Raw genomic sequence first — 23,225 nt, forward strand, 5'->3', positions numbered from 1 at the left:
CAATCTCTGTGCAGATATACGCGTTTCTAACATACCATGCGACACCCCCTCCTCGTTTATCAAGTCTGTTTCTTGCAAATAAGTTGTATCCTTCTAGTCTTGTATTCCAATCATGTGTATTGTCCCACCAAGTTTCAGTGATTCCAATGACATCATATTTCTTTTCCTGTGTTAGTAGTTCCAATTCTCCTTGTTTGTTGCCCATGCTTTGTGCATTAGTATAGAAACATTTTAGTTTGTGATTGGTTTCTCTTTCTCCAATATTTTTATTATTTAGATTCTTTTGCTTTTGTTCTTCCTTTCCACTTCTAATAGCAGAGTTCTCAATAGCATTTATCAGGTGTATGGCTTTTTCTGGTCTTTTGCTTCCCTTCCCATGTTGTTCTAGTTTGGGACTAGCAAAACTAAAATATTTATATGCAGTTGATTCTGTACATTACTAACCTGTTCTTGGCTTTTTCTTAGATTTCTTGCCTTTAACTTTAGGAACAGCATCCTGTATTTCCGCATTATGTGGAGATGCTTCTGGCTCTGGTTGACCTTGTACTTCTGCTGGTGTGTCAGCCAGCTCCGAAAGAGACATAACACTGAAAACAAAGTATTACACAAAATTACATCACACTCAGAATATCAGAATATAGAAAGAAGGTGCAGTAATCTTATACCGTATATACAATAAGTTATGTTTGATCATGTTAGGCTAGTTTCACACTAGTGTTTTTTGCCAGCAGCGCACGCCGCAGCTAAGCCCCGCCCCTGCTGTCATCTCCGTCTAGTATCCCACATGGCTGCATGCGATCTGCACACCCTATCTTTAGCATAGGGTGCGCAGACCGTGCGCTGACCGTGCGCTAGTAGAATTTTGCGTGCGCTGCGCCCTTTTGACGGTGCGCCGATGCATTCTGATTCCCTACGCAGCATCCAATACTCTACTACAGCGACGGTAGTCGCCATTCATGGACGCGCTACATTTAGCCTCATTAAATCTTGCCTCCTGAAATAGCATTCAGGCATTTTACTCTTATCCTTCCAGCTTATTTGAAGTACACTGTCTTATCCCTCTGAACCAGCAAAATACTCTGCTGAAGGTCCAATGTGGGACCGAAAACATTCAGTTATTCCTTATGTTTTTGGCTGGATGCAAAATAAATGAAATTTCCACATCTTTCATCGGTATAAGAATATGGAGTTACTGTTGACCCACATTAATTATAGAAATTATAACTGGAACATATGTGGTGATCTAAAAGATGTACTTTTTCTTGGACTGCAGCTTGGATATACCAAGTAATGTTGTTTTATTTGTGAGTGGGACAGTCGTGCACAAGAAATGCACTATTTCAGAAAGGACTGTCCACTCCACGAAAACCTGGTTGCTGGACAGAAGAATGTTAAACATAATCCTCTCGTTGATCCAGCAAAAATATTTCTCCCTCCTTTGCATATTAAACTTGGGCTTATGAAGAATTTTGTCAAAGCAATGAAGAAAGAATCGGAAGCCTTTTCTTACTTGTGACAGAAATTTCCACGAATAAGTGATGCAAAGATTAAAGATTTTATTGGCCCACAGATAAGAGACATAATGAATGACAGTAGCTTTGATGGTCTTTTGCAAGGTGCTGAACAAGCAGCATGGAGAGCCTTTAAAGATGTGTCCTTCAACTTCCTTGGCAACAGCAGGGCACCGAACTTTGATATGCTGTGATCATGTTGTTCATTTGATGAAATGCAATATGTCACTAAAAATGCATTTTCTACATTCTCACATGGACTTTTTTCCAGCCAATCTTGGTGCCGTTAGCGATGAACACGGTGAAAGATTTCACAAAGACATTGTGCTGATGGAGAAAATGTACCAGGGAAAGTGGAGTACGTCAATGCTGGCTGACTATTGCTGGATGCTTATTCGAGAAGCATCTGACATGGATTATAAACGAAAGTTGTCTGCAAAACACTTTTGACCAATTGCTTTTGCTACTGACATCAATGCACATGTATGTAGTGTCTCGGACAGCATAATGTAGACTATAAACTGTTGTTTCTTAAAAACCTTACGTGATAAGACTTTTGGAGCACATATTCATGTTCAGCATATCAAATTCTATAAGATACAATAAAATTTTCTCAGGGGACAAGATCTTCCCTGAAATTTGTTGCGCAGTGTTATTGGGACTACAGCATGTGGCTGAGGAGCTGTAAGTGCATATACATACACACACACATACATGTGGCTGAGGAGCTGTAAGTGCATATACATACACACACATATATGCACATACAGATATATACACAGTGTATACATACTTCAAAAGTTGATTTCTCGCTGAAGGAGGTCATAAAGAGAAAAACTTTCTAATGTGCAAAATCTGTCAGCAGGACTTAATCTCCCCTCAAATGTTTTACAGTGGGTACGGAAAGTATTCAGACCCTTTAAATTTTTCACTCTTTGTTTCATTGCAGCCATTTGGTAGATTCAACAGAGTTCATTTTTTTCTCATTAATGTACACTCTGCACCCCATCTTGACTGAAAAAAAAAGCAGAAAATGTAGAAATTTTTGCAAATTTATTAAGAAAGAAAAAATGAAATATCACATGGTCATAAGTTTTAGGACCTTTTGCCTAGTATTGAGAAGCACCCTTTTGAGCACTACAGCCATGAGTCTTCTTGGGAAGTTTTTCACACCTGGATTTGGGTATCCTCTGCCATGCTTTCTTGGCCATCCTCTCCGGATCCGTTAGGTTTGATGGTGAACATTGCTGGACAGCTATTTTCAGGTCTCTCCAGAGATGCTCAATTGGGTTCAGGTCAGGGCTCTGGCTGGGCCAGTCAAGAATGGTCACAGAGTTCTTCTGAAGCCACGCCTTCATTATTTTAGCTGTGTGCTTAGGGTCATTGTCTTGTTGGAAGATGAACCTTCAGCCAAGTCTGAGCTCCAAAGCACTCTGGAAGAGGTTATCATCCAGGATCTCTCTGTACTTGGCCGTATTCATGTTTCCTTCAATTGCAACCAGTCGTCCTGTCCCTGCAGCTGAAAAACACCCCCCATAGCATGATGCTGCCACTGTGGGGATTGTATTGGGCAGGTGATGAGCAGTGCCTGGTCTTCTCCACACATACCGCTTAGAATTATCACCAAAAAGTTCTATCTTCGTCCCATCAGACCAGAGAATCGTATTTCTCATAGTCTAGGAGTCCTTCATGTGTTTTTTAGCAAACTCTATGCGGGCTTTCATATGTCTTGCACTGAGGAGAGGTTTCCATCAGGCCACTCTGCCATAAAGGCCCAGCTTGAGGAGGGCTGCAGTGATAGATGGGCGAAAGTTGACTTTATGGAACTCCCTACTGCATCTGTGGAGCTCAGCTACAGTGATCTTGGGATTCTTCTTTACCTCTCTCACCAAGGCTCTTCTCCCACGATTGCTCAGTTTGGCAGGACAGCCAGGTCTAGGAAGACTTCTGGTGGTCCCAAACTTCTTCCATTTTAAAATTATGGAGGCCACAGTGCTCTTAGGAACCTTGAGTACAGCAGAAATTATTTTGTAACATTGGCCAGATCTGTGCCTTGAAACAATTCTGTCTCGGAGCTCCTTGGCAAGTTCCTTTGACACCATGATTCTCATTTGGTCTGACATGCACTGTGAGCTCTTATATAGACAGGTGTGTGCCTTTACAAATCAAGTCCTATCAGTTTAATTAAACACAGCTGTACTCCAATGAAGGAGTAGAACCATCTCAAGGAGGATCACAAGGAAATGGACAGCATGTGACTTAAATATGAGTGTGAGCAAAGGGTCTGAATACTTATGACCATGTGATATTTCAGCTTTTCTTTTTTAATAAATTTTCAAAAATGTTTACCTTTGTTTTTTTTCAGTCAAGGTGGGGTGCAGAGTGTACATTAATGAGAAAAAAATGAACTTATTTGAATTTACCAAATGGCTGCAATGAAACAAACAGTGAAATATTTAAAGGGGTCTGAATACTTTACGTACTCACTGTATATGCACATGTATCTCTTTCAAAGACAGGTTCAGCAATACCATTACATGGCCAGTTCGTTCCACCATTACTGAGAAATTATATTCAGATGAGTCTGTAGGTTTGAAACCTCCATCACCCCAGCTCTATTCCCCAAACCAGTGCCATTTCCTCTTGCTTGACTGAAAGCCTATGTGCAACTTCAGGCAAAGGAACCATCTGCTAAGCAGGAGGAAGCGGCTCTGGCGATGAATAGAGGTCCAGTGACTGAAGCTTCAGACCTACCATAGTCCTCCAACCTTATTTGTATATCAATTGAAACGCTGATTTCTTGGTAGCAAACAGACCTTATTTGTAGATCAATTGAAACGCTGATTTCTTGGTAGCAAAGGAACAGACTGCTCATGTAACGGTATTGCTGAACTTTGAAAGAGCTGCATGCGCATGTACGATAAATTGTTTGAGATCTGAAATCCTGCTGACAGAAGGGGGTAGGTGGTAAAAGTTTCTGACAGCTTCCCATAAAGTGTAACTGACTTTCAGGCTATGTGCACACGTTGCAGAAATTTCCGCAACATTTCCGCACTCCCGAATTTGTATGCGTTTTCCCGTGGAAAACAAGCATTTTGCAAGCGCTTTCCGCTTGCGTATTCCAAGTGATTAGCATCGCTTGGAATGTGATAGGTAGGATGTTAAAATAAACAAAAATAAAAATAAAATATTGTTATTCTCACCTTCCGACGGCCCCCGATCTGCTTTTCGGCACTCCTAGCATCTTCCGGTCCCAGTAATGCTTTGCGCGAAGCACCTGAGATGATGTCAAGCTCGCGAGAGCACGATGTCATCGCGGTCATTCGCGCAAAGCATTACTGAGACCGGAAGATGCCCGGAGCATGGTGAGAGGCGGGAAAGACTCCAGGGGCCGCCGGAGGGTGAGTATATCACTTTTTTATTTTTATTCTATTTTTTACAGGATTATGGTACCCAGGGCCTGGAGAACAGTCTCCTCTCCTCCACACTCTGGGTACCCATCCGCACATGATCCGCTTACTTTGCGCATAGTGGGCATAGCCACATGCGGAAAGTAAGCGGATCAATGCATCCCTATGGGTGCGGAATCGCCGCGATTCCGCAAAAAGAATGAGCATGCTGCGGATTTTACCGCGATGCGATTCCTCAGCGGTAAAATCCGCAGGATTAGCACAGCAATGCGGAATCCCATAGGATTAGCGTTTTTTTGCAGAGTTTTCACGCAACGTGTGAATGCAGCCTTAAAGAGATCTTGCAGCAGGATGTCTACATTTGACTCCAACTCTTCATCACTCCCCCTCCATAGAACTGAATACAAAAGTCAATATTCAATGAAGACAGATTTTACCACTGAATTGAAGCTTTTCAGAAGACTGATCACTCAAGGAGAACAAGCAGATTTCTCTAAGATATATTACAAAACTATCTTATTTTCATGTGTACTATTGATTTAAGAAATAAAAATTAAATAATGGTTACTTTTAAAATTTTGTCTGCACACAGAGCAGTTGCCATGTATTAATCACATCCCAATTACTGCTACAGCAATGACAATATGAAACATATCATTGCAATAATGCAACATACATGTATCTTCCATGCTCCTGCCTTTCACTACACCCCATAAACATCAGCTTACTGTACTCAGTAGGACAGAAGAGATTTAGGACTGCTCTCCTTCCTTAGGATACATTTGTAATGATATGACAGTTTAGGGAATCAGCTGGACTCAGGGCCGGACTGGCTATCTGGCAATTCTGGCAAATGCCAGAAGGGCCTGCCTTGTCTGCTATATTGTTGACAGAACCGGTGTTCTCAAGACACCCATACTGTTAACAGTTGTGATGGAGCACAAAGTCGCTGACTCCATCAATTACAACAGCGGGCCATAGGCATCATTAGAAATATTGGTCTTGTAGTAAATCTTGCTTTCCTTCATCCAGGGAAATATTAGTAATGAATCCCCATCTGGTGCTTGGAAACGGGGACAACATGGACCTGTGTGATTGCAAATGCCAGGGCTGTATATCAGTCCCAGTCTGTACCTGGCTGGACTAGCACCATTACGTTATATGTCAGGTTTCCGTCTTTGAAGAAAGCTCAGGAACTGAGCCTGCGTTATTTCTGGCAAATCATGGCTGTCACACAGCCAGGATCTGTCTCTAAGCCCACGTGCACATATTGAGTATTTGGTGAGTTTTTTACCTCAGTATCTGTAAGCCAAAACCAGGAGTGGGTGACAAATATAGAAGTGGTGACGGGTTTCTATTATACTTTCCTCTGACTGTTTCAAGCCTGATTTTGGCTTACATATACTGAGGTAAAAAACTGACCAAATACTGAGGTAAAAAACTGACCAAATACTCAACGTGTGAACGTGGCCTAATACTAGTGGGTAGAGCTCGCTGCTTGGTCTATCAAAATATGAACTCAATTAACCAAATCACAAGGTGACGCAATGGGACAAAAAAAAAACAAAAAACAAAACACTATTTTGGTCATTGCAACGCCATCAAGAAAATGCAATCAGAAGCAATCAAAACAAAATAATATCAATAAATGTCAGTTCACTGCACAAAAAAAAACGCAAAAACACCTCACACAGCTCAATCTACTGGAAGCATTATTCTCAAAAAATGGCGACACAAACATTTTTGGTTCTTTGATAAGTTTCTCACATTTTTTTTTTTTAATTGCTGTAAATGTATTTACCTGGAGAATCATAGTAGTAGGCATAGCTCCCAAGCGTCCCGATTCCCGCGGGACAAACCCGATTTTGGGTCTGTATCCCGCCGTCCCGGCCGGGATGCTTTCTTTCCTGCAATCGCGGTCAGATGACCGCAAAATACAAACAGTCTGACTGAGTCACACATCACGTTCCACTGGAAGTGACGTGCTGTAAGCTGACCGCCGGAAATGACTGCTGACCTCATTTCCGGCGGTCAGCATACAGCACGTCAGGAGGAGGTAATCGTTTGGGACTCCGGGAGGACAGAACCGGCGGCCGCGCATTAGCGCTCCAGTACCACCCGGCTCTCACTCTACTTCATATGATCCCAGATCCTGCCTGTCTCTCTCTGTCACATGCTGCCGCAGCGCTCGATGCGCGGCGCATGGAGCGGCAGCATGTGAGAGCGAGACAGGCAGGATCTGGGATCATATGGAGTAGAGTGAGAGCCGGGTGTATGGAGCGCTCACTGGGGAGGGACTGTTGTTGACTCAGACTGCCGGAAGTGTATGAGCTGGTGTCCATGACGACTCGTGACTCCCTCTCTCCTCCTGCCGCTGCTCTGTCAGGTTTAACCCTTTTGTTACTTTTCCTCACAGAGACTGGAATGTCCAAGAACTGACAAGAAACTGTTCTGTGCCAGCTATAGACGAACCGTCCACGCACTGTGCCAGCTATAGACGAACCGTCCACGCACTGTGCCAGCTATAGACGAACCGTCCACGCACTGTGCCAGCTATAGACGAACCGTCCACGCACTGTGCCATGTTATGAATGAGTCACCGTAGGAGGCAAAAACAGAAATACTAGCTAAGTCCAGAAACCCAGAGAAGTTGGCAGCTATCGGATTGCAGACCCCTGAACCTAACAACAACTAGCAGTAGCCGTGGGGGGTTCCTACGGTGCCCTAGACCCCTCGATCACAGCCGGAGAACTACATAGCCTAAAGACAGAGAGGGAAATCTAAACTGCCCCAGAGCAGACCCCAAAGCAATAGGCAGCCCCCAACATATAATGACGGTGAAGCAAGATGAAAAAACACTCACACAGATAGAAAGATAGGCTGAGCAAATGATGGGGCCCAAGCTAACCAAATAGGACAATAGAAAAGCTGCTGTCTGCAATCCGCCAAAACCCTCTCAAAAACAAGAGCCAACAGACTGATAGGGAAAAAGGCCCTGAAGAAGCTAGGCTTCAAAAAGACTATATCAGTACTCAGGTATTATCTGAAGACAGAGCAAAAAGGAAATCAGCTCACCCAGCAGGGAAAGGCAGAAATCCAGAAAAACAAGGCAAAACCAAACCAAAACACAAATGCAAAAAGTAGAGCAGAAAACTTAGCTTTTGAGGAGCAGGAATCAGACTGGTCTCCAAGAATCCCTCAGAGTAATCACCTGCAAGGCAGAAGGGCGTCGGCTGCCTTATATCCAGTCAGCAATCCCAGTCACCCAGTCATCATTCTGCTCAGGTACTTTGTAATCAGCCTCACTACCTTCCTTCACCAGAAGAGGGAGTTCATCAGACCTCAATGGTGAAGGGGAAAATGAACTCAACAGTGCCAGCTATAGACGAACCTTCCACGCACTGTGCCAGCTATAGACGAACCGTCCACGCACTGTGCCAGCTATAGACGAACCGTCCACGTACTGTGCCAGCTATAGACGAACCCTTCCACGCACTGTGCCAGCTATAGACGAACCGTCCACGCACTGTGCCAGCTATAGACGAACCGTCCACGCACTGTGCCAGCTATAGACGAACCGTCCACGCACTGTGCCAGCTATAGACGAACCGTCCACGCACTGTGCCAGCTATAGACGAACCGTCCACGCACTGTGCCAGCTATAGACGAACCGTCCACGCACTGTGCCAGCTATAGACGAACCGTCCACGCACTGTGCCAGCTATAGACGAACCGTCCACGCACTGTGCCAGCTATAGACGAACCGTCCACGCACTGTGCCAGCTATAGACGAACCGTCCACGCACTGTGCCAGCTATAGACGAACCGTCCACACACAGTGCCAGCTATATACGAACCGTCCACGCACAGTGCCAGCTATATACGAACCGTCCACACACAGTGCCAGCTATATACGAACCGTCCACACACAGTGCCAGCTATATATGAACCGTCCACACATAGTGCCAGCTATATACGAACCGTCCACACACTGTGCCAGCTATATACGATCTTCCACGCACTGTGCCAGCTATATACGAACCGTCCACACACTGTGCCAGCTATATACGAACCGTCCACACACAGTGCCAGCTATATACGAACCGTCCACACACAGTGCCAGCTATATATGAACCGTCCACACACAGTGCCAGCTATATACGAACCGTCCACACACAGTGCCAGCTATATCCGAACCGTCCACACACAGTGCCAGCTATATACGAACCGTCCACACACAGTGCCAGCTATATACGAACCGTCCACACACTGTGCCAGCTATATACGAACCGTCCACACACTGTGCCAGCTATATACGACCGTCCACACACAGTGCCAGCTATATACGAACCGTCCACACACTGTGCCAGCTATATACGAACCGTCCACACACTGTGCCAGCTATATACGAACCGTCCACACTGTGCCAGCTATATACGACCGTCCACGCACTGTGCCAGCTATATAAAACCGTCTACGCACTTTGTCAGCTATACACAACCGTCCACAAAATGTATTCATGTCTACCGGCAATATACAGCCATCGACACACTGTATACACGTGTACCAGCGATATACAGCTGTCCACATGTGATCAGCAGCGCTAAATAGGTGTGGTTGGGGGCGTGGATATGGGAGTGACTACTGAAATGGGTGTGGTTAGGGGCATGGCCTAAAATTTGCTGCAGCGTGCTACATGCACCTCAGGCTTTGTCCCTCTTTCCCTTCTTCAAAAGTTGGGAGGTATGGTATTAGGTCATTTTTAAAGCATACTGAACGCCGTACAAACAAAACACAAATAAAATAACAGAATTGTGTTAACATAATTTCACAGAAATTGGTATTTTTGCCCCACTTTCCAGTATATTGACTGATAAAAGTGAACGATGCCCTTTAAAATTACAACTCATCCTGCATAAAAAAGCCCTCATACAGCTATATTGTAAAAATCAAGTAGAAAAGAAAAAAAATTGCACATTTAAACATATTGAAGAACAAAAATATATTCTTATTAAAATGCCAAAAAGAAGATATAACAAGACGTAAAACCTATTTAAAGAGAGAAAAGCTATTTCTTATGTAGAGCCTCTTTTTTCTCTACCTCATAGTAATAAATATTGCACTTTTCATGCCTAGTTGTACTTTTTATTTATTTTTTGAGGCATTACTACTCCGGGGATTCAGGGCATGTTCTACTGATTAGGCAATATGGGCTTAAGCCCTCAGGACCCACAAAAAAAAAAAAAATGTTGCTTCAAACCACTGGACATATGGTTAGCCACCAATAAAATAAGTACCACCATATATTCTCGAGTATAAGCCAGGTTTTTCAGCACATTTTTTTATGCTGAAAAAGCCCCCCTCAGCTTATACTCGAGTGAGGGTCCCACAAGACGGAGAGGGGAGCACTAGCGGCAGAGCAGTGGGTCACACAGGAAGAGCCGGCTGCTGCAGCAAACACCTGTGCCCGCTGATAGAGAAATGAATATTCACTTCTTTCCACTCCCATGGGCGTGAAGGGCAATGAAATTGTTTTTTATAGCAGGCTCACATGATCGCTTGGCCACTGCAGCAAGCCAGTGGCTGAGGTTAAATGTGCGCGCTATTAAAGAGCAAAGAATATTCACTACCCTCCAAGTCCATAGTCCCATGATGAGGGGGCCATGCATACCAGGATAGAGATGAGGGGGCCATGCATACAGGATAGGGATGAGGGGGGGGGGGACATGCATACCAGGATAGAGATATGGAGTCCGTGCATACCAGGATAGGGATGAGGGGGGGGGGGACATGCATACCAGGATAGGGATGAGAGGGGCCATGCATACCAGGATAGGGATGAGAGGGGCCATGCATACCAGGATAGGGATGAGAGGGGGGACATGCATACCAGGATAGGGATGAGAGGGGGGACATGCATACCAGGATAGGGATGAGAGGGGGGACATGCATACCAGGATAGGGATGAGAGGGGGGACATGCATACCAGGATAGGGATGAGGGGGGGGACATGCATACCAGGATAGGGATGAGAGGGGCCATGCATACCAGGATAGGGATGAGAGGGGCCATGCATACCAGGATAGGGATGAGGGGGGGGACATGCATACCAGGATAGGGATGAGGGGGGGGACATGCATACCAGGATAGGGATGAGAGGGGCCATGCATACCAGGATAGGGATGAGAGGGGCCATGCATACCAGGATAGGGATGAGAGGGGCCATGCATACCAGGATAGGGATGAGAGGGGCCATGCATACCAGGATAGGGATGAGAGGGGCCATGCATACCAGGATAAGGATGAGGGGGCCATGCATACCAGGATACGGAAGAGGGGGCCATGCATACCAAGATAGGGATGAGGGGACAACGTATACCAGGCTTATACTTGAGTCAATAATTTTACCACAAAAAACTGGGAAAACTTAAGTGCCTTGGCTTATACTCGAGTATATACAGTACCTGGTTTCCTGCTCAATTTCCACCACTTCTCTCTTCTTTTTCCTTTTTTTCTTGTCAGTACCATTTTGCAGTAGAAGATGTTGTTGGTCATCCCCGGAGACGTTATGAGCCCTTAGTTTCTTTTTTATTTTCTCTTTGATTTCATTTGTTTCCTCCTGTGAAACATGGAGCCTATAAGCCTCAAACAGCTCTTCCTCATTTTCAAGATCAGTAGGGCTATGCTCTTCTCTTGAAATAGTCTCCGCTGTAATACCAAAACGTTTAACTTGCTGTCCATATAAATCTGAACTACTAGCATTGAGTTGATGTTCAACATCCACGTTTCCCATTGGAAATTCGCTTGGGTTGTCTGTCCCAATATTTTTTTTTTTTTTCTTCTTTTCCGATTTTGCATGCCTTTGCTCTTTAGCGCTGTTATTGCCTCCATCTTCACTTTCCTGCAGCAATTCTCTTGCTTTTTTCTTTGCAATCCTTGGGCTATCCTCTTCTATGCTGGTTGTCCTGCTCTCTTGTGTTTCTTGAACACGATCTTTGGCAGGGTGCAGTTGATTGCTGAAGGTTTCTAGCTTTATGATAGAAAGGAAACATTTCATTAGAAAAGTATGCAATGGAATCTAATTTCAACAACACTTGTTGACCCTTACTTAAAATACTATTCATGCTTACACATTATGAGAAAAATCCAATTCAAAAGATATGCGATAGTGAGGAGCTAAGCAAAAGAGAACAAGGTACCAAAGCCTCTCTAATGTTAGAAGAAGTCACCATTATTAACAGCAACTTCAAATAATTAATTATATAGAAAATAAGCAGAGTCTTGAAGCTAAAAACATTTAATCTTATTGCACTGAAACTAAATAAAAGGCTACAAAGCCAAAATATAAAAGATGACATGACCAGGTCAGAGTTTACAATGCAGCACATACAATGTTGTGGACAATGGGTACCCTAGTTAAGAAATTGTTTTAGTGAGTTCATCAATAATATATAAACCCAATCAATGATTACACAAAAAGAAGAGTCTTACCCATAACAGGGAGCGCCAAGCAGAGTGACCAAGAACATGCGCTCTCATGTGCCACTTATATACAGTATGCTCAATAGGAATGCCCGCAAAATGATGTTAGTATATTAAGATTGTAGATGATTTACTGCAATCTGACATACAGTTACATCAGGGAGATGGCACAGACACAAAAGATGTGCCCGTGCCATCTGCAGAAGGAGGCAGCTGTTATACACAGCCAAGCTACATGTGCTGAGAGCGGACACAGTGCCACTCTCACAGCACGTGGACCCCTCATATACTGCTGTCTGTAGTGACAGCGGCATGTAAGGAATCTGACAAAGGGAAAGCGTTCTCTTTGTCAGACCATAGGCAGCATGATCGACGGGGTAACAAAAATTGTTATGACAAAGGTTTCCCTGTCCTCCGTATCCCTCAGCCAAACAGGCTCCGCTGGGGCAAGGTCTAAGGGCCCCGTCACACATAGCGACGCACCAGCGATCCCGACAATGATATCACCTTGTCAGGATCGCTGGTGAGTCGCTATGTGATCGCTGGTGAGCTGCCAAACAGGCAGCTTCACCAGCGATCAGGACCAGCGACATGCGGGTAACAAGCGACATGTCGGTTAGTTACCCGCAGTGTATCTTAGTTACCAGCGCGCTGATGCAGGGAGCTGGTAACCAAGGTACACATCGGGTTTCTAAGGGGCATGCGTCACTTAGAAACCCGTTATGTACCTTGGTTACCAGTTCCCTGCATCAGCGCGCTGGTAACTAAGGTACACATCGGGGTTCTAGGCGCTGCGTGCCCCTTAGTAGCCCAATGTGTACCTTGGTTACCATCTCCTGCTCGCTGGTCTCCCGCCTGTCACACGCAGCGATGCGTGCTGACCAGCGACCCCAAAAATTTCCAGACCTTTCAACAGCGATCAGCGATACCCGGCAGGCGGGCCGGTCGCTGATCGCTGTCACACAGCGATCTCACTGTTGCGTCACAAAACTTGCTAGAAAGCGAGATCGCTATGTGTGACGGGGGTTAAATATATGTCCCATAATTATCAGATCAATGCAAACCCTAATATTTATCTCTGACCACTGACGCAGAAAGGTCTAAGAAAATTCATTGATCAGAGGAAGCTCCATCCCTGGGAAAGGTACTTCCCCGACACTGCGTAAACAAAACTCAGGCTTGTTGTCTTCTTCCCAGTAAATCTCCCTGCAGGAGGCCCCTACTTCAATGGAGATGGGAGTGTCAGCTCGTTCTCTATTATACTTAGTTTCTGCCTTCTCCACATGTTCAATGTAAGAGGGACATGCCCTCGCTCTGAACATGTCTGAATGGATTTAAATTTCTCTCTAAAATAAGAAATGGTTTCATTGGAAAAACAGAGGATGCAAACACAATACAAGTTTGCCTCATAATATGGCGACCCAAAATTTGTTGTTTTGTTTTGCAAGTGTGTGTTTATTGCACAAAAGAAAAAAACTATACAAATTTGGTATTGCCGTAATCGTGGTGACCCACAGCGAACCTGTCAGTGTCAGTAGTTTTGTCCGATATAAGATGCGGCCACTGCCTTTCAGGGCCTGTATACAGCATTCTAGAATACTGTAGATAAGCCCCCGGTCCGACCTGCAAGATAAGAAAAATAAGTTTTATTATACTCACCCGGGGGGGGGGGGGGGCGGTCTGGTCCGATGGGTGTTGCAGGTCCGGGTCCGACGCCTCCAATCTTCTTGCTATACCGCCCTCCTGTTGCTTCATGGCTCCTGGGCATTGCGCTCCTGTGCAGGCGTACTTATCTGCCGTGTTGAGGGCAGAGCAAAGTACTGCTGTGCGCAGGCGCTGGGCCTCTGACCTTTCCCGGCAGACTGCAGTACTTTGCTCTGCCCTCAACAGGGCAGAGAAGTACGCCTGCGCAGGAGCCATGAAGCAACAGGAGGGTGGCATCGCGTGAAGATGGGAGGCGCCGGAGCAAGACCTGCGACACCCATCGGACTGGACAGCACCGGACTGATCCCCGGGTGAGTACAATAAAACATTTTTCTTCTCTTGCAGGTCGACCGGGGGCTTATCTATAGCAAAATAGAATGCTGTAGATAAGACCTGAAAGGCGGTGGCCGCATCTTATAGTGGCCAAAAGAGGTGACAGATTCCCTTTAAGGTTAACACTATTTGTACAGAACAGTGTAAACTTGAAAACGCAACACAGTGTCATAACTGTTTAGCTTCTATTCCTTTGCATAAAGAGTTAATGAAAGTTTATTAATTTATAGGTACTCCAAAATGATGCCACTGACAAATACAACTCATCCTGGGGAAAGGAAAAAAAAAAAAAAGGGGCCCTCATATGACTGTCACAGGAAAAATAAAAGTTATGCCTCTTGGAAAGCAAACAAAAATCTGGATAAAAAAAGAATCGTCTCACATGAAAGCCAAAACTAGCTGTGACAGTACATGGTTTAAGGGTTAAGCCCTCAAGCAAAATGGGCTGAAATCACACAAAACATAAGTTTACAATCAGATAATATTAAAATAAGAGGAAAAATGCTTCTATTTGTAGATATTATGTTACATACTTGTTACCGTGCCCACTGCTGTTCTTTTGATTACTTCTCAGAATATTCACCTAATGTGCCCAATGACTGGTCACACATGCCAAGTGGCTCAATCCCACTGCCCAGTTTCTCTTGAATATAGGCAGACAATCCAGCAAGAACCATCTAACTAGAAGTGTATTTTTCTCATAGAGCTTTTTCATGATATGAAGAAACCATTGCGATCTACATACAAGTCTGTCATGACTTGTTGAATCATCTGTAAAATAAGGTCTCTGCCCGCATCTATAATATCGTGTAGGGGTATTTCTCATGCGGATCACTCCACAACTCCAAAAAGGATTGTCCACTAGTAGGACAACCCCTTCATAAGCTAAATGTTTGGCCCTGATAACATAATGAGACAGTGACACCATCACTGACTAGTCGCCGGGCATCACAGCCCCGGGAGCGCGAGTGCCTACACCTCTAACGGAGCCAGCACAGGAGGGGAGTATAGGTTTTATTATTTTATGGGGGGCTGAACATTTAGGTTAAGAAGGGGTTGTCCTAGTAGTGGATAAACACTTTAATGAAATGGAGGGAAGGAGGCAAAAAGACAACAGACACATAAGGGAAATTTCCATAAAATCAAGACATGTTTACTTAAGTTTATAAATATTCTCAGTACATCAAGGAAATAGCCATAAATAGGTCAGTAGGTAACAAATTACATTCTAAAAACACATTAGGTAAGATTTACATACTATAACATGCTCCTCTTTAGGCGTTTTCTTTTTTGTCTTTTTTTTCGCTTCTGAAAGAGCGGCATAACTCTCGAAGACCTCATCAAAGCGACTCTTTGTCCTCACTTTTGCCTCACTTTCTACTAAAAATATAGAAATATTACACACACGTGTATAGAGATAGATACATAATCTACAAGATACAATATTGTGTCTGATCTGTCAATATTGAAAACAACAATTAAAGTATATAATGTCAAGAATACAAATAAACACTTAGCAGTACATTAAGGGCAGAGTCAGATGGCCGGATAAATTGGAGCAAGGTCGGAACACAATGCTCGGACTGGCCGGTGGCTCCCGCGACAGCTGCATAGAAAGCTCACACTCAGGTCGGGATAGATACCGACCAGTCCGAGCATTGTGTTCCGATCTCCCTCTGATTTATACGGCCATCTGACTCTGCCATAATGCAATCCACTTAAAGAAGCCCTCCTCCTATTTCCTAAAAGTTTTTATCCTCTTAACATTGCAATAATCATATTATATAGCACTGTGGACTGAATTCTGACAAAATATGGCTGGCCCAGAAATGACCACACAGTACACCATTCAAAACTACCTGTCTGTACGGTGCTACATACCACTGGTCTTCATGACAAAGAAAATAAAGGAGACCGGACACTAAGCAGATGGATGAGGGACGCACAGAAGAGCATTAAAGGCCGCAAGGGGCTTCCCAGCCTCAGGTTGTGTACCTCTGCCCTAGAGAGATGGTGGGCACCTTCTAAAGTACAGGCTGCAAATTTCAGTTCTAGTTCATTCAAACTTAGGGTCACCATGTGAGGTCAACTCACTGCTACAAATCGGAGACAGAAAGACAAAGTACACCAAAGTGAAGTCCAGGGGTCACAGGCAGGGCAGCTACAAGGTCACCAGTAGCCATCACTAATATAAGTAATAATCGGCCATGGGACACAATAGATAAAAAAAAAGAAAATTAACAATGATAATTTCACCTGTAGGCATCTTCAGTCCAAGAACCAACGCAGGTCGTATAAAATCATGTTGGCGTCATATCTGACCAGATTTCAACCTGCATGAATGAGATAAAATGCATGAATAACCAAAGGAGAGACTCATAGTAGCTCATATTCAAGTGGCTATTCCGTTTAGTGCACCGATATTTCCAGCCCTTCCAGACAGCAGCGAGGACAAGTTTTGGTTTATTTGCTACAGCTACGGGGACACTGTCAGAGGAGCACTGCCTGGCAATGTGTATAGCTGGAGCAAGGACAAGTTTTGGTTTATCTGCTACAGCTACGGGGACACTGTCAGAGGAGCACTACCTGGCAATGTGTATAGCTGGAGCAAGGACAAGTTTTGGTTTATCTGCTACAGCTACGGGGACACTGTCAGAGGAGCACTGCCTGGCAATGTGTATAGCTGGAGCGAGGACAAGTTTTGGTTTATCTGCTACAGCTACGGGGACACTGTCAGAGGAGCACTGCCTGGCAATGTGTATAGCTGGAGCGAGGACAAGTTTTGGTTTATCTGCTACAGCTACGGGGACACTGTCAGAGGAGCACTGCCTGGCAATGTGTATAGCTGGAGCAAGGACAAGTTTTGGTTTATCTGCTACAGCTACGGGGACACTGTCAGAGGAGCACTGCCTGGCAATGTGTATAGCTGGAGCGAGGACAAGTTTTGGTTTATCTGCTACAGCTACGGGGACACTGTCAGAGGAGCACTGCCTGGCAATGTGTATAGCTGGAGCGAGGACAAGTTTTGGTTTATCTGCTACAGCTACGGGGACACTGTCAGAGGAGCACTGCCTGGCAATGTGTATAGCTGGAGCAAGGACAAGTTTTGGTTTATCTGCTACAGCTACGGGGACACTGTCAGAGGAGCACTGCCTGGCAATGTGTATAGCTGGAGCGAGGACAAGTTTTGGTTTATCTGCTACAGCTATGGGGACACTGTCAGTAGAGAACTCTGCCTGACAATGTGTATAAGGTTCTGGCACCATATGGAGCTCCCTCTAGTTGGCAATGATCATAGGGGGACTCCAGCCACCTCTTTATATTGAGGCACCCTCTGGCTGCCAATAGTTGGGCAAGCACCCTGCCAATATTTAAAGGGGTTATTCTCAAAACTATTTATTTCAATAACCCCTGTATCCTTCTATAAACAGACATCACACTCTAAAATCCCGAGACATTTACAAAGTTGTTTTTGGTTTTTCACTTTAGATTTCCGAGTTTTGCTTGATTTATTGTGGAAAATAGGTTCTGCAGAACCGTACATATGATTCCTAAAGAAGGTGAGAATCAATTCACAGGGTCACGTCCGGCGGCGGCCACGTCAGTAATCTGTGGATGGCAGGACAGGAGCAGTGCACACCGCCTCTTACCCAATGTCATCCCCAGCTCTTCTTTTGATTAACCTGCCTGGCACAAGGTCATCATTGCAGAGTGATGGACATGTGACATGTGTCAGGATTGCTACTCCAAAGAAAAGGTCAGGAAGCTTACTGTCTGGGTCCTGGAATCGATCTGTACCATCGCTGGTGACTGCCATAGTACAGCTACTACAGCCCCACAAGCCACTGTAGCCCTGACTAGGTCAGCGGGTCACAGCTTACATGGCTTTATACATCAGGGCTTTTGTCAGCGATGGTGCATGGCTAGGCTGTGTTCACACTGCGGTTTGCCCTACATTTCACGTGTAAAACCATGGTAGCTCCCCCACGTGTACAGGGCCACAGACCGTGGCAGCCACGTACAGGTCTGGCTCCCCATGTACACAGGGCCATAGACGGTGGCAGCCACCTTAGGGTGCGGGTACACAGGGCCATAGACGGCGGCAGCCACCTTAGGGTGCGGCTCCCCACGTACACAGGGCCATAGATGGCGGCAGCCACCTTAGGGTGCGGCTCCCCACATACACAGGGCCATAGACGGCGGCAGCCACGTACAGGTGCGGCTCCCCACATACACAGGGCCATAGACGGCGGCAGCCACCTTAGGGTGCAGCTCCCTACATACACAGGGCCATAGACGGCGGCAGCCACGTACAGGTGCGGCTCCCCTGGTACACAGGGCCACAGACGGCGGCAGCCACGTACAGGTGCGGCTCCCCTGGTACACAGGGCCATAGACGGCGGCAGCCACGTACAGGTGCGGCTCCCCTGGTACACAGGGCCATAGACGGCGGCAGCCACGTACAGGTGCGGCTCCCCTGGTACACAGGGCCATAGACGGCGGCAGCCACGTACAGGTGCGGCTCCCCTGGTACACAGGGCCATAGACGGCGGCAGCCACGTACAGGTGCGGCTCCCCTGGTATACAGGGCCATAGACGGCGGCAGCCACGTACAGGTGCGGCTCCCCTGGTACACAGGGCCATAGACAGCGGCAGCCACGTACAGGTGCGGCTCCCCATGTACACAGGGCCATAGACAGCGGCAGCCACGTACAGGTGCGGCTCCCCTGGTACACAGGGCCATAGACGGCGGCAGCCACGTACAGGTGCGGCTCCCCTGGTACACAGGGCCATAGACGGCGGCAGCCACGTACAGGTGCGGCTCCCCTGGTACACAGGGCCATAGACGGCGGCAGCCACGTACAGGTGCGGCTCCCCTGGTACACAGGGCCATAGACGGCGGCAGCCACGTACAGGTGCGGCTCCCCATGTACACAGGGCCATAGACGGCGGCAGCCACGTACAGGTGCGGCTCCCCTGGTACACAGGGCCATAGATGGCGGCAGCCACGTACAGGTGCGGCTCCCCTGGTACACAGGGCCATAGACGGCGGCAGCCACGTACAGGTGCGGCTCCCCTGGTACACAGGGCCATAGACGGCGGCAGCCACGTACAGGTGCGGCTCCCCTGGTACACAGGGCCATAGATGCCTGCGAGAGGGAGCTACACGGTGGCTCAGTGGTTAGTCCTGGGTTCGAGTCCCACCAAGGACAACATCTGCAAGGAGTTTGTATGTTCTCCCCGTGTTTGCGTGGGTTTCCTCCGGGCACTCCGGTTTCCTCCCACACTCCGAAAAACATTCTGATAAGGGAATTTAGATTGTGAGCCCCATCAGGGACAGTGATGAAAATATGTGCAAACTGTAAAGCGCTGCGGAATATGTTAGCGCTATATAAAAATAAAGTATTATTATTATATCTGCGAGAGGGCGCTATGCCTGCGAGAGGAAGCTACACCTGTGAGGGAGCCACCCCTGCGAGAGGGAGTCACCCCTGCGAGAGGGAGCCACACCTGTGAGGGAGCCACCCCTGCGAGAGGGAGCCACACCTGCGAGAGGGAGCCACACCTGCGAGAGGGAGCCACCCCTGCGAGAGGGAGCCACACCTGTGAGGGAGAGTCACCCCTGCGAGAGGGAGCCACCCCTGCGAGAGGGAGCCACCCCTGCGAGAGGGAGCCACCCCTGCGAGAGGGAGCCACCCCTGCGAGAGGGAGCCACCCCTGCGAGAGGGAGCCACACCTGTGAGGGAGCCACACCTGTGAGAGGGAGTCACCCCTGCGAGAGGGAGCCACACCTGAGAGGGAGCCACACCTGTGAGGGAGCCACACCTGCGAGAGGGAGCCACACCTGCGAGAGGGAGCCACACCTGCGAGAGGGAGCCACACCTGCGAGAGGGAGCCACACCTGCGAGAGGGAGCCACACCTGTGAGGGAGCTACACCTGCGAGAGGGCGCTACACCTGCGAGAGGGCGCCACCCCTGTGAGGGAGCTACACCTGCGAGAGGGAGCTACACCTGCGAGAGGGAGCCACACCTGCGAGAGGGAGCCACACCTGCGAGAGGGAGCCACCCCTGTGAGGGAGCTACACCTGTGAGGGAGCTACACCTGCGAGAGGGCGCTATGCCTACAAGAGGGCGCCACCCCTGCTATGTTATACAGCGCTGCTTATACAGGCAGACATGACAGCAGAACTCATGCTATTATAGTAGGCTCGGTGCTGTACACATGGAGAGCTGTGTCTGTGACGCTGCAGCACCGCACCAGGCGCCTCCATTATGGAGAACGACACGGTGAAAGCATCAACACTATGACGCGTCGCGACTCACCTGAGCGACGGATACTGCGCCCTGCCCGGGAGCTCACTGGACACTGCCCGCTTTTCCGTTACTTTCCTTACTTTAGCCACAGACAACAGCTCCCCGGTAACTGGCCCCGCCTACTGTCGTCACCCAGGTGACCGAGAAGCCAGTCAGAATAGAGAGGGTGGAAGCTAGAATGTATGGGCTCCATGGAGGTCACATGACCGCACAGGAAGGGCGGTGCTAACGTCTAATGCTCTGCTATGAAGCGAAGCGACGACGAGGATTTAGAAGGAGGAGGGGGTTGTGGTGTATGGATAGGGTCTGAGAGACAGCCGGAGGAGAGAGGGATAGGGGTCTAGGGAGATCGCTGTCATACCACCCTACCATGAAGGATAGGAAACGGGCACATAAAGGGGGCGCCATGGTAATATTTATTTTACGGTAAGAGTTCCCTACAATAGGGATTGGAGTGGACGGTGGGTGGCAGGGGCTCATGGTGGGGATTGGAGTGGACGGTGGGTGGCAGGGGCTCATGGTGGAGATAGGAGGGATAGCGTGGGTGGCAGGGGCTCATGGTGGGGATTGGAGGGGGACAGTGGGTGGCAGGGGCTCATGGTGGGGATTGGAGGGGGACAGTGGGTGGCAGGGGCTCATGGTGGGGATTGGAGGGGGACAGTGGGTGGCAGGGGCTCATGGTGGAGATAGGAGGGATACAGTGGGTGGCAGGGGCTCATGGTGGGGATTGGAGGGGGACAGTGGGTGGCAGGGGCTCATGGTGGGGATTGGAGGGGGACAGTGGGTGGCAGGGGCTCATGGTGGGGATTGGAGGGGGACAGTGGGTGGCAGGGGCTCATGGTGGGGATTGGAGGGGGACAGTGGGTGGCAGGGGCTCATGGTGGGGATTGGAGTGGGACAGTGGGTGGCAGGGGCTCATGGTGGAGATAGGAGGGATACAGTGGGTGGCAGGGGCTCATGGTGGGGATAGAAGGGATACAGTGGGTGGCAGGGGCTCATGGTGGGGATTGGACGGGGACAGTGGGTGGCAGGGGCTCATGGTGGGGATTGGACGGGGACAGTGGGTGGCAGGGGCTCATGGTGGGGATTGGACGGGGACAGTGGGTGGCAGGGGCTCATGGTGGGGATTGGACGGGGACAGTGGGTGGCAGGGGCTCATGGTGGGGATTGGACGGGGACAGTGGGTGGCAGGGGCTCATGGTGGGGATTGGAGGGGGACAGTGGGTGGCAGGGGCTTATGGTGGGGATTGGAGGGGGACAGTGGGTGGCAGGGGCTCGTGGGGATTGGAGGGGGACAGTGAGTTGTAGAGGCTCTTGGTGGGGATTGGAGGGGACAGTGGGTGGCAGGGGCTCATAATGGGGATTGGAGGGGATGGTAAGTGGCAGGGTCTCATGGAGGGGACAGTGGGTGGCAGGGGCTCATGGTGGGGATTGAAGGGATACAGTGGGTGGCAGAGGCTCATGGTGAGGATTGGAGGGGGACGGTGAGTGACAGGGGCTCATGGTGGGGATTGGAGGGTACAGTGGGTGGCAGGGATTGGAGGGGGCAGGGGCTCATGGTGGAGATAGGAGGGATACAGTGGGTGGCAGGGGCTCATGGTGGGGATTGGAGGGGGACAGTGGGTGGCAGGGGCTCATGGTGGGGATTGGAGGGGGACAGTGGGTGGCAGGGGCTTATGGTGGGGATTGGAGGGTGGCAGGGGCTCATGGTGGGGATTGGAGGGGGACAGTGGGTGGCAGGGGCTTATGGTGGGGATTGGAGGAGGACAGTGGGTGGCAGGGGCTCGTGGGGATTGGAGGGGGACAGTGAGTTGTAGAGGCTCTTGGTGGGGATTGGAGGGGACAGTGGGTGGCAGGGGCTCATAATGGGGATTGGAGGGGACGGTAAGTGGCAGGGGCTCATGGTGGGGATTGGAGGGGGGACTGTAAGTGCCAGGGGCTCATGGAGGGGACAGTGGGTGGCAGGGGCTCATGGTGGGGATTGAAGGGATACAGTGGGTGGCAGAGGCTCATGGTGGGGATTGGAGGGGGACGGTGAGTGACGGGCTCATGGTGGGGATTTGAGGGTACAGTGGGTGGCTGGGATTGGAGGGGGCAGAGGCTCATGGTGGGGATTGGAGGGGGACAGTGGGTGGCAGGGGCTCATGGTGGGGATTGGAGGGGGACAGTGGGTGGCAGGGGCTCATGGTGGGGATTGGAGTGGGACAGTGGGTGGCAGGGGCTCATGGTGGAGATAGGAGGGATACAGTGGGTGGCAGGGGCTCATGGTGGGGATAGAAGGGATACAGTGGGTGGCAGGGGCTCATGGTGGGGATTGGACGGGGACAGTGGGTGGCAGGGGCTCATGGTGGGGATTGGACGGGGACAGTGGGTGGCAGGGGCTCATGGTGGGGATTGGACGGGGACAGTGGGTGGCAGGGGCTCATGGTGGGGATTGGACGGGGACAGTGGGTGGCAGGGGCTCATGGTG

The 23,225-nt window shown here is 48.5% G+C and overlaps 1 protein-coding gene across 4 annotated transcripts in view; it reads right to left on the reverse strand.

Moving 5' to 3' along the window:
- AHI1 (Abelson helper integration site 1) overlaps positions 1-20,950 on the reverse strand; it is a 300,707-nt gene extending 279,757 nt beyond the window's left edge. Inside the window, exons 1-6 of one of the 4 annotated variants that reach the window (XM_073575859.1) lie at positions 20,765-20,950; positions 16,697-16,773; positions 16,322-16,536; positions 15,699-15,820; positions 11,386-11,951; positions 445-587 (exon numbers count right to left, since the gene is read on the reverse strand). In XM_073575859.1, the coding sequence (XP_073431960.1) occupies positions 445-587; positions 11,386-11,951; positions 15,699-15,820; positions 16,322-16,334 (844 nt within the window). In that variant the 5' untranslated portion in view covers positions 16,335-16,536; positions 16,697-16,773; positions 20,765-20,950. Of the gene's footprint in view, positions 1-444; positions 588-11,385; positions 11,952-15,698; positions 15,821-16,321; positions 16,537-16,696; positions 16,774-20,764 lie in introns of those variants that run through there. The other 3 variants (XM_073575862.1, XM_073575860.1, XM_073575861.1) reach the window with 3 other exon arrangements.
- Positions 20,951-23,225: the final 2,275 nt, after the last annotated feature.

The sequence above is a fragment of the Dendrobates tinctorius genome, unplaced genomic scaffold (genome assembly GCF_039654945.1).
Source record: "Dendrobates tinctorius isolate UK_male_01 unplaced genomic scaffold, ASM3965494v1 ptg000046l, whole genome shotgun sequence".
NCBI lineage: Eukaryota > Metazoa > Chordata > Amphibia > Anura > Dendrobatidae > Dendrobates > Dendrobates tinctorius.